The sequence below is a fragment of the Odocoileus virginianus genome, unplaced genomic scaffold (genome assembly GCF_023699985.2).
Source record: "Odocoileus virginianus isolate 20LAN1187 ecotype Illinois unplaced genomic scaffold, Ovbor_1.2 Unplaced_Contig_8, whole genome shotgun sequence".
Classification (NCBI taxonomy): domain Eukaryota; kingdom Metazoa; phylum Chordata; class Mammalia; order Artiodactyla; family Cervidae; genus Odocoileus; species Odocoileus virginianus.
Window position 1 is genome coordinate 380,674 of NW_027224325.1, and position 12,268 is coordinate 392,941.

Genomic DNA, 12,268 nt, shown 5'->3' on the forward strand with positions numbered 1-12,268 from the left:
ATAGATTTACTTCTAATTTTCCGTTCAGTGTTTCTGACATTGCGGAAGAACTGGTGCCAAGACATGAAGCTTCAGGACTAGAGGTTGCATCACTACGTGAACTTCCCTTAAGTCATCCAGCATTACCTCCCGGTTTATTATAAAAGGCCATAGCTGAGGAATAGTCAGAAGTGATGCATAGGGCAGGGTGTGTGGGAAGAGGTATGGAGTGTTCATGCTTCCTGAATCTCTACCAGTTCACCAACCTGGAAGCTACTAGCATACTAGGCAAGCTTCTTAGTTTCTTGACTTGGCCTATCTGTGTACTGTGCAAATAGTACATACTTTGTTTACATATCTATGCATGAAGCTTATTTAGTGTTGAGATTGCTTGTGGGTGACTCCAGGGCTGGTGAGGAATTTTGTTTGTAGAGTGCTTAAAGATTGCCCCATGGCTTTATTGAGGCAGTTCAGTTTCACCTTTTGACCTTTATCTTCCTATTCCCAACAGTGGTAGTGACAACCCCTGTGGCTCACTTGGATCACTGCCTCACTACTTAGGCTTTGAGTGCCCTGGTTTTTTTTTTTTTTTGGCACTTCAAAATTTTGCGTTCTTGGGTGTAGACTTAGTTATTTTTGAGTTTACACTTTAATTTGTTGTATGTTAGCTATTTCTGTATTTGAGTTTGGGGGTCATGTGGTCTTTTCACATCTGCTTAATGATCCGTCTTGAATGGAAGTCCATCAGTCAATTTACTGAAACTAAATTCCACTTAACAACACTGTGGAGATAAACTAGTTTGTAGACTTGTCTATTTTAGCCTTTAACCCCCTCCCATCCTCCACCCCAATGATTATAAATTTTAGTAAATTAACACTTAAAGGAAATTAGTAAGTATGAATGAGTCTCTCAGAACTGGAGCTTTGAAGTAATGAAATCAGTTCTAGGAACATTATGTGTAAAACTGGTCACTGACTTTGGCTTTGAAGTTTGGGTTTTGGTTTTGTGTAATACTGAAAACAGCATGACAGCTGGTACTGAGTGACAGACTCAGGAGCACACGCACTTGATCACTCATTATAGGGCATACTTACAAACTCAAAAGATTCTCATTTTCAACAAAAATGTTTATATAATCTAAAAATTTATTTATGAATATAGAATACCAAAAAGATCCCTAAAGAAACTTCAGCTCTTTTTGTTTTGGTGATGAGATACTTTGCTGGGTAATCTGACAGGAATAAGTAGTCAGCATGGGAATGGGGTTTGTTGATGTCTGCCAACTTAAATTTTCCTGTGTCTCTTTGGGAGTTCTTTCATGTTTCAAATTCTGAATTTCAAGCTTCTCTGAAAATCTTTATGACAAAAGTCTTTCTCAAATGTATCCCCCTACGCTTTGTGTACTTTGGGTTGTGTTTCTTCTGTGGTATTCAGTGTCCTTTTGCTATCTACATTTTTTGAAAAGATGAAGAGTCATAACTGTGATGTCAGCTTGCTAGGTAGAAGTAGAAATTTTAAGAATCTGAGCTTATTGAATTCAGAAATCAAAAGCTAGTATGATTTGCATCAAATCATTCTTTTACACAGATATAATGGATACTTTTTTTTTTTTTTTTTTTTTTTTTATTTTTTGACTCTTTTTTTTTTTTTTTTTTAATTTTTATTAGTTGGAGGCTGATTACTTTACATCATTACAGTAGTTTTTGTTATACATTGATATGAATTAGCCATGGATTTACATGGATACTTTTATAATAGTGTTTCTTGCTCAGAACAGAATGTCTTTTGAAAGATACTCCTTTAGATGTCACAAATTTCTTAACTTTCTCAATATTTTAGATATATAGCTATATATCTGCTAATACATACAGATAGTTTTCTATCTATAGGCTCCTATTCTTTTCTTTTTTTCTGTTTGTGACCTTTGCTTCTTGGTTTGCACACTGTTTCTTTCTTTCCTAGTCTTTTTGGGGTCCCCAAGACCACACTGAGATTCGTGATTTGCTGGAAGGACTTAGAATTAAGAAAGCCCCTTATGCTCCTGGTACGCGGTGTGAAGTCCAGGAGAATCAGGCGCACACTTCCAGGCGTCTTCCTTCAGTAGAGTTAGACGTGCAGATGCTTTATTCTCCCAGTTACGGTGTGTGATGGTATTCACAGAGAGTGTCACCAACCAGGGAAGCTCACCTGAGCCTCTGTGTCTCTGGTTTTTATTGGGGAATCAGCCATATAGGTGTAGAACCTCCACAGAACTTATACCACTTGCTTGACCTCCAGTCAAATCCAGAGGTCAAACTGAATGCCAATGGCCTCAGGCCTCAGGCAAACAGAAACTTTTTATGTTTTTTGGGGGGAGGCACTTTTATCAGGCATAATTAGTATTCCAAGAGTTCAGAAGGCGTTTCCCATATGCCCGTCAAGGGCTAGTATTGAAAGCTTTCCTTAGAAATGTGCAGGGTTTAATGAACCCAGACCAACCAAGTATACTCTTGCATATTAATGAATACAGTTGATTCTTCAAGATCTTGTGTAACTGTCACCTTCTCACTGAAGACTTACCTTATTCACTGTAAGAAGTTAATTGCCCATGTATTTTTGCTCCTTACTTATACTTTTCTCCTTTGTAGTTATGCTGTATGTTTCTTGAACGACTTTTAACTCATGCCATCTTAGATGTAAAAATATTTATATTCATTTTTCCATTTCTCCTGACCATACTGTTTCTTCCTTTGCTTTCATGAATTGTTTTATGCATTTCCTTTGAGGGGGATCTCTGTATGCATTTTGTAGTATAAACACAATATTTTGTTTCATATACATATAATTGTAAAATTCTGTGTAGCAAAGTATACATGTTTGCTGAGAGACTGATATTCCTACTTTGATTTATTTTTTAACTTTTATTGTAGCATGGTTGCTTTACAGTGTTGTGTTAGTTGCTACTGTATAGCAAGATGAATCAGCCGTACATAGATACACGTGTCCCCTGCTTATTGCACTTTCTTCCCCTTGACATTACTACAGTGCTGATATTCCTTTTAGCGTGGCATTCCATTACAGTTACCATATAAGCTTCTGTAGTTTGTGTATGTACAACTCTTTGCAGTCAAATGTTCTACCACTGAGCTTTACTTCTTGTATGTACAGCTCTTTGTTTATATCCTTGTCTTTGTAAGTTGTGCATGGTATAAACTGTAAAAATTAAATATTAGTCTTAAACCCATTTTAAAATATATACTGCAGTTTTATTTTAGTCGCACATATGAAGTTAGTGTGTAGGAAATTTAAATGAAACAGTATGGTAAAAATAGAGAACCAAAAAATCTAAAGAGGAAGTATACCTAAAACCTGAGAACTCAACATTCATTAGTGTTTCATCTTCAATTTTGATTGACACTTGATGCTTACAAATGTTGAAACAAACCTTGATATCATGGTGACTATTCTGAAGAGATTTCAGCACCAGCACTAAGATTTGTACATTCAGTTGGTTTATAATGGACTTCTTAGCAATTTACATAGTGTATAGTATGGATTTGTTACAGGTCAGATCACAGTGTTGAAAGAAGTAATTAGGATCCTCTAAATTGCACTCAGCTTAAGACATTCTGTGTACAAGAGCATGAAAGCCATCATAATAATGTGGCTCCAAGGAACATAGTTTTGAGAAGGAAAATAACCTAAGCTTCTGTTTCCCATTTTAATTACTGAATCTCTAACAGTGACAAAACTGTCACATAGGACAGTAAATGTATTCAATAAGTCAGACTTCTTGGAAAGCACACGTTTAGCAACCTGGGATAATGTGGAATGTCAGGAAATATAACATGATTCAACACTGGTTATTTTTGTCATTCTACACAGACATCATTTTTCAATGACAGGACTTTTGTTTTTTAAGTTTTTGACCATGTGGGGCGGCTTGAGTGATCTCAGTTCTCCCACCAGGGATCAAACCTGTGCCCCCTGCTGTGGAAGTGTGGAGTCTTAACCACTGGACTGCCAGGGAATTTGTGACATCATGTTAATGTTTGACCAGGGCACAAAACTTATAAAACATAAACCAGTTTCTTTTTTTTTAAATTATTTATTTTAATTGGAGGATAATTGCTTTACAATATTGTGATGGTTTTTGCCATACATTGACATGAATCAGCCATGGGTGCAATGTGTCCCCCCCCCCCCCCCCATCCTGAACCCATCACCCACCTCCTTCCCCACTCCCAGTTTCTTTTTTAAGATCTAGCATTCTTACTGTAGACTTCTATCTTACTTTGGACCACTGTGTACCCAGTACTCTGCCTGCCTACAGACTGTTTAACTTAACAAAATCAAAATTGATTTCTGACCAGATTTCTGACCAGACATAAACATTTAAGTTACCAGAGTGTTTGCATAACCAGAAGTAGAATAATAAAGATGAAGATGCCTCTTATTTCTTTTAGAAAATAGTACTTTATAAGCTTGCTGTATCTTTAATGTCATTACTGTTGAATGACAATGAGTAGTTGATAGAAAAAAAAAAGAACTATATACTTGCATTATGATAACTCATCTATCACAGATTTTAAAATGAAATTTCTACAGAAATAGGAACTAATTTAACAAGGGAAAATTTTTTCCTTATTCAGACTTCTTTGAAGTGGTAATGGCTGCAAACCTACAGCATTTAAAAAACTGTGCTATCAAAGAGCTCTATCTTATGAATTTAGATTCAGTAACTTAAAAAACAGATGAAAGTGGATTATTTCTTAAACAATTTAGGAAAACTACGGATAATCAAAGATTTCAAAGCAACTATGGCACGTAACTCAAGCATAAATCAAGATGGAGAGCTCAAAGACTTTTTAATTTCCTAAAATTAAAAAAAAGTTATCATTGCAACATATAGGATTTCCTCCCTATTTTAATCTTAGGAATTTCAAAGAAAAGGCAGTGGATTGCATACACACATGAGTCCCCACACAAAAATGCAAACATGGACACACATAGTGGTAAGTAGAGTGTCTAGTTCCTTCTTCCTACCACCTAACCCTCACTACCACTGAGCTGTACTTCCTATATGTACCACTCTTTGGACTGTTTATATCCTTGCCTTTGTATGGTGCTTCCTACAATTGTACATGGTATAAACTGTAAAAATACTAGTCTTCAGCCCTTTCTTAAAAGCAAGGATTGTGTCATTCTGTGTTTTTCAATTTTATGGCTGACACATAGTAGTCACTCTGTTGTGTTGACTATGCTGCTGTTTTCTAATTTTTAACTAACTTGAACTTTCATTTCTTACCTTGGCAGGTTTGTCTCTTCCGATAGATGCTAGAACACTGGCAGGTTAAGTCTTAGATGGTCTTTCGTCCCACATTCTACATTGGGCTGAATTCAGGTCGCTCTTAATCAACTCAGAATTCATAAGATGAAGATTGTGTATTTCTATTTCTGCTATAACAGAATTGCCGTAAACTTGTGTTTTAGAACAACATACATTTTATTCTCTTACTGTTCTTAAAGGCTAAAGTTTGCAGTCAGTTTTACTAGACTAGAGTCAAAGTGTCGGCATATCTTGATCCTTCTGGAGGCTCTGAGGAGAGAATGCATTTTCTTTTTTCAGCTTATAGTAGCCCCCTACATTCCTTGGCTTGTGTCTGTATCTCCAAAGCACATTACTCTAATCTCTGCTTTTATTATCAGTTGCCTTCTCATCTTCTTGTAGTCTAATCTTCCCTGCCTGCCTCTTGTTAGACCACTTGTGATTATAAGACCTTTTAGAACTAATACCCAAGAAAGATGTCCTTTTCATCATAGGGGACTCGAATGCAAAAGTAGGAAGTCAAGAAACACCTGGAGTAACAGGCAAACTTGGAGTACAGAATGAAGCAGGGCAAAGGCTAGCAGAGTTTTGCCAAGAGAACGCACTGGTCATAGCAAACACCCTCTTCCAACAACACAAGAGAAAACTCTACACATGGATATCACCAGATGGCCAACACCGAAATCAGATTGATTATATTCTTTTCAGCCAAAGATGGAGAAGCTCTATACAGTCAGCAAAAACAAGACCGAGAGCTGACTGTGGCTCAGATCCTGAACTCCTTACTGCCAAATTCAGACTTAAATTGAAGAAAGTAGGGAAAACCACTCGACCATTCAGGTATGACCTAAATCAAACCCCTTACAATTATACAGTGGAAGTGACAAATAGAGTCAAGGGATTAGATCTGATAGAGTGCCTGATGAACTATGGACGGAGGTTTGTGACATTGTACAGGAGACAGGGATCAAGACCATCTCCAAGAAAAAGAAATGCAAAAAAGCAAAATGGCTGTCTGAGGAGGCCTTACAAATAGCTGTGAAAAGAAGAGAAGCGAAAAGCAAAGGAGAAAAGGAAAAGGTATACCCATTTGAATGCAGAGTTCCAAAGAATAGCAAGGAGGGATAAGAAAGCCTTCCTCAGTGATCAATGCAAAGAAATAGTCTTAGACAATAGAATGGGAAAGACTAGGGATCTCTTCAAGAAAATTAGAGATACCAAGGGAACATTTCATGCAAAGATGGGCTCAATAAAGGACAGAAATGGTATGGACCTAAAGAAGCAGAAGATATTAAGAAGAGGTGGCAAGAATACACAGAAGAACTGTATAAAAAAGATCTTCACAACCCAGATAATCATGATGGTGTGATCACTCACCTAGAGCCAGACATCCTGGAATGTGAAGTCAAGTGGGCCTTAGAAAGCATCACTATGAACAAAGCTAGTGGAGGTGATGGAATTCCAGTTGAGCTATTTCAAATCCTAAAAGAAGATGCTGTGAAAGTGCTGCACTCAGTATGCCAGCAAATTTGGAGAACTTAGCAGTGGCCACAGGACTGGAAAGATCAGTTTTCATTCCAGTCCCAAAGAAAGAGGATGCCAAAGAATGTGCAAACCACCACACAATTGCACTCATCTCACATGCTAGCAAAGTAATGCTCAAAATTCTTCAAGCCAGGCTTCAGCAATACGTGAACTGTGAACTTCCAGATGTTCAAGCTGGTTTTAGAAAAGGCAGAGGAACCAGAGATCAAATTGCCAACATCTGCTGGATCATTGAAAAAGCAAGAGAGTTCCAGAAAAACATCTATTTCTGCTTTATTGACTATGCCAAGCCTTTGACTGTGTGGATCACAATAAACTGTGGAAAATTCTGAAAGAGATGGGAATACCAGACCACTTGACCTGCCTCTTGAGAAACCTTTATGCAGGTCAAGCATGCAGGTTAGACCTAGACGTGGAACAACAGACTGGTTCCAAATAGGAAAAGGAGTACGTCAAGGCTGTATATTGTCACCCTGCTTATTTAACTTCTATGCAGAGTACGTCATGAGAAACACTGGGCTGGATGAAGCACAAGCTGGAATCAAGATTGCTGGGAGAAATATCAATAACCTCAGATATGCAGATAACACCATCCTTACAGCAGAAAGTGAAGAAGAACTAAAGAACCACTTGATGAAAGTGAAAGAGGAGAGGGAAAAAGTTGGCTTAAAGCTCAACATTCGGAAAACTAAGATCATGGCCTCTGGTCCCATCACTTTATGGCAAATAGATGGGGAGACAGTGGAAACAGTGGTAGACTATTTTTTGGGCTCAAAAATCACTACAGATGGAAGTTAAAAGACACTTACTCCTTGGAAGGAAAGTTATGACCAACCTAGACAGCATATTAAAAAGCAGAGACATTGCTTTGCCAACAAAGTTCTGTCTAGTCAAGGCTATGGTTTTTCTAGTAGTCATGTATGGATGTGAGAGTTGGACTATAAAGAAAGCTGAGTGCTGAAGAATTGATGCTTTTGAACTGTGGTGTTGGAGGACTCTTGAGAGTCCCTTGGACTGCAAGGAGATCCAACCAGTCCATCCTAAGGGAGATCAATCCTGAGTGTTCATTGAAAGGACTGATGTTGAAGCTGAAACTCCAGTATTTTGGCCCCCTTTTGCGAAGAGCTGACTCACTGGAAAAGACCATGATGCTGGGAAAAACTGAAGGCAGGAGGAGAAGGGGCGACAGGATGAGATGGTTGGATGGCATCACAGACTTAATGGACATGAGTAGGGTAAACTCCTGGAGTTGTTGATGTACAGGGAGGCCTGGCGTGCTTCGATCCATGGCGTTGCAAAGAGTCAGACATGACTGAACAACTGAACTGATGACGTTTCAGGGCCTATCAGATATTCCAGGACAATGTTACCATTGCAGGAGCTTTAACAACACTCGCAAAATCTCCTTTGCTGTATAAAGTCATACAGTTTTCCAATGGTTAGGACCTGGATATCTTCGGGGGCCATTATTACCAACCACATATTGTAATAAAGAAGCATCTTAAAGGTTTTTTTAATTTGCATATTAATGCTTATTTTATCTTCCCAAATGGGTGTTATTTTTGCCCAATGAAATAACTCAGTGGAATAGCATTTTACTCAGCTCTTAGCGTTCATTTCTTTCTTCTTATTTATGATATATGAATGAGTAGTTCACATATAGGCATTGTGTATAATTTCCTTATTTTCCTGAAAATATTTCTTGATGTTGTTTTGTGTTGTAGTTGGTGTAATTCGGTGCCCAGTATGCCGCCAAGAATGCAGACAGATAGACCTCGTGGACAATTATTTTGTGAAAGATACATCTGAAACTCCTAGCAGTTCTGATGAGAAATCAGAACAGGTATGCTTCTCAATTTTTCTTTATATTACTTTCTTGATATCAAAATGTAAATTATAAGAAAACATGCTTGAATTGTTACATAATTTAGGGTAATTATGCCCTAGTTTCATCTTTCAATTTGAAAATGAAGAGTGTCTTTATTCTACACCCTCAGACCTGGTTAAAAGAGATTAAAAGTTATCACTTAAAAATTCAAAGCTTGTATCAGTTTTGTGTTTTGAGACTTAGGTTTTTACCCACCTGAATGTTTGATCTGGAAGGGAAGGATTTTGTTGAAGATAAATGGATAGCAAGATGATTTTATTCTAGGTACAGTAATTAGTATATTTGAGAATAAGGTAGAAAGTTTTTGCTTGTTTATTTTGTGGATCTATATTTCGTAAATTTAATGTAGGTTAGTATTTATTTCCGCTTTTAGGTATGTACTAGTTGTGAAGACAATGCAAGTGCAGTTGGCTTTTGTGTAGAGTGTGGAGAATGGCTATGTAAGACGTGTATTGAAGCACATCAAAGAGTAAAATTCACTAAAGATCACTTGATCAGGAAGAAAGAAGATGTCTCAGGTAAGATAGAAGCAGTTTTAATGATTACTGTTATTCTCTCTCTTTTGCCCCTATAGCATTTCTACTTAACTTTACAAGATTTTGATATCAGTATCAGTAAGAATTTATAAAGTTAGACAAAAATTTTGTTTAGTTTAAAAATGTATGTTTTATTTTACTACAGAGTCTGTTGGAGCATCTGGTCAGCGTCCTGTTTTCTGCCCTGTACACAAACAAGAACAGTTGAAACTTTTCTGTGAAACGTGTGATAGACTGACATGTAGAGACTGTCAGCTATTGGAACACAAAGAACATAGGTACAGACGTTGCTATTGCTTATCAAGAAATATTAAAAGTTATTATAGAATTATTTTTCCTAAAACAAATATTTTTGTATTTTTTATGTCTTAGAGCAAGATACATTTTTTGGTAAATTATTTAATGGTTTCTATATTCATATCTAATCGTCTTATGGATATTTGTTGAAAATGTATTAGTACATGGATTTGGGTTGCAATGAGAGTTATATTATTTCTTCATATACAGTCCCTCTGGTTCAAACTCACTTGTTTTTTCAAGTGTTCTGTGGTATTTATCACAGAGTTATGGGCTTTGGGCTGTCATCTTAAAAGGTAATATTTTCATGTGTATGACTGATAGCCATTTTAGCATCAAAGTATATAAATATACTGATTTCATGTCAGATTTAGTTTGTAGAAAAACTGGGAATTTATAAACATCTAAGTAGCATAGTTACAAATTCATTAAAATATAGGTTTGTATTTCAACCCTCTTTTACCCTCAGAATGCAATAGTGTTCACTTATTACCAGCTTGTCACATCAGAACTATTCTGGAAACTACTGAAATTTCTAGTTAGTTGTTAAGTTCAATTAACCACACTTAAATGTTTAACTCTAGGATGTTTTAGAGCTTTTAATTTGTTAGAGCCATTGGAATTTATTAAAGTTCTCTTAGAGGATACATGAATCCTATTTGCTGACAAATATTGCATCCATAGCTTGTGCTGGGCACTTTTCTGAATCCCGTATGTTTGTTTAATTCATACCAACCGTCCATGAAGTATTGGTACTGATATCTCAGCTGTTTCAAAGTGAGCAAGTCTACTCACAGAAAGCTTTTAATAATGTATACAGCATGTCCCCATAAGTGGTAGGACTAGGACTTGAACATAGTCAGTTGGACTCCAGATTTGTTTTAGCTCATTTGCTCATTTTCTCCCATGTGATATTCAGAATGTAGAATACAGTGTGTGGAATCTTTCAAACTTGATCTCATAAAGGTAATGTTCTGTTTTCTTTGTCAAGACACCTTTCACTGTTCTACAGCCCATTTCTTTGAACTTTCATATCCTTTGTTACAAAATGTTTCATCTTACCTACAGATTAGCTATTGTTTTATTGGAAGTGACTGATTTTGTAGATGCCTTCACTCTGGGTCCAGATCTTACCCTTATCTTGTCATAAATCTCAGTAAGATGTTTAATTACTTTCTCGTAGCTGCTGTCCGGTTTTTGAGCTCTTAGATTTCCTGTGGCTTTTTACATTGGTGATATAAAGCAAAAAGAGTAGGGACACAGAAGTTTAACCATAATCCATCCTTCCTTTTCTGTCATCACTTTCCTTTACTCCTTATATCCAAGTCCTGATTACCTCTTGAATGTTCCTCCCTTTTCTTTAGTTCATTCACACTTTAGATTTCCTGGGTAAACTATGGCAGAACCAATGGCATTGGACTTAAAAGCCTGTTGCAGCACATTTACAACTAGTGTCCTTGCTGTGAGTTTTACCTTGTCAAATTCATTCTGTCTATATTGCTGCCAGTGTCATTTGGCTAACATGTTGTTGTGCCTCACCTACCCCAACCCCTTTAAAAACACCCTTCAGTGATACCTCACAAAGTTTAAAGTGTTCAGTATATAGCATTCATATAAGACTCATTAGTGAGTCTTAACCAGACTGTTTCTTTATCATCTTTGCAAAGTTAGGAAACAGTCCTCGAGAACCACCCTCTCTTGTCATACCAACTTCAGGGTTCAGTAAAAACCCATATATAGGGGATAACAGCATGCAGTCCAGCTCATTGATATGATTCATTATTACATTCTTCAGTTAGAGTGGTACCCTTCTAAACAGATTGCTTTCTGTACACTTGGGAACCATCATCCATAAACCACGCAGCTCTTTGTTAGCTAATAGCTGTTTTTGGAGTACCACCTATGTGATCATAGCATTCAGCAGTTCCTTTGGTAGTTCCAAGATCAAGTTTAGGGGGAAAGAGAGTACAGTGACTCAGACAATAAATAATCTGCCTACAATGCAGGAGACCCTGGTTCGATCCCTGAGTCAGGAAGATACCCTGGAGAAAGAAATGGCAACCCACTCTCTGGTATTCTTACCTGGAGAATCCCATGGACAGAGGAGCTGGCAGGCTACAGTTCCATGGGGTCTGAAAAGAATCGGATACAACTGAGTGACTAACACTTTAACTTTCACCTGCTCATAAATACGATAAATATTTCTTTGCATCCTCTTGGTTGCATGTTCCTGCACAAACCATCTCTGTTTTTATGGAACACTTCTGGTCTCTGCCTTCCTTATTCGTTTTCTCCTGTCACCCAAGACATAAGGGGTATTTCAGGTTTCTTGGTTATTTTATGCCCTTCAGTGCCCAGTGGCAAACTAGTAATTTTCTCTTAAATAGCATATGTTTTACCATGGCATCCAGAAATTTTCTGGTCCAAAATCCTGGATCTCTGCTGAGTGGCATTCAGAGGTTTTTGTCATAAGTTTCAATCTGCGTGTGTTTTGCTAACACTTCCAAAATCATGTCTAGTTGTGGATCACAGGGTCCATAGGCATCAAGAGAAAGACTGCTTTTTGCTGTTCAGACATAGTTCAGGCCCTCATTCAGATGATTTTGTTTTGGGTGGTTGTATTGGTAAAATTCCCAGATGTGAAGTATATGTTCTTTAAAATTCAAATATACCAACCAAATGTTGGGGCTACTTGTTTAGTTTGGGGGTATAGG

The 12,268-nt window shown here is 37.2% G+C and overlaps 1 protein-coding gene across 3 annotated transcripts in view; it reads left to right on the top strand.

The window, feature by feature from the left end:
- The window catches only part of TRIM33 (tripartite motif containing 33), a 141,887-nt gene that overhangs the window by 55,829 nt on the left and 73,790 nt on the right, over positions 1–12,268 (top strand). For 2 of the 3 annotated variants that reach the window (XM_020908277.2, XM_020908288.2), the window contains exons 2-4: positions 8,558–8,676; positions 9,095–9,239; positions 9,403–9,535. In XM_020908277.2, the coding sequence (XP_020763936.1) occupies positions 8,558–8,676; positions 9,095–9,239; positions 9,403–9,535 (397 nt within the window). Of the gene's footprint in view, positions 1–4,943; positions 4,975–8,557; positions 8,677–9,094; positions 9,240–9,402; positions 9,536–12,268 lie in introns of those variants that run through there. The other variant, XM_070463877.1, reaches the window with a different exon arrangement.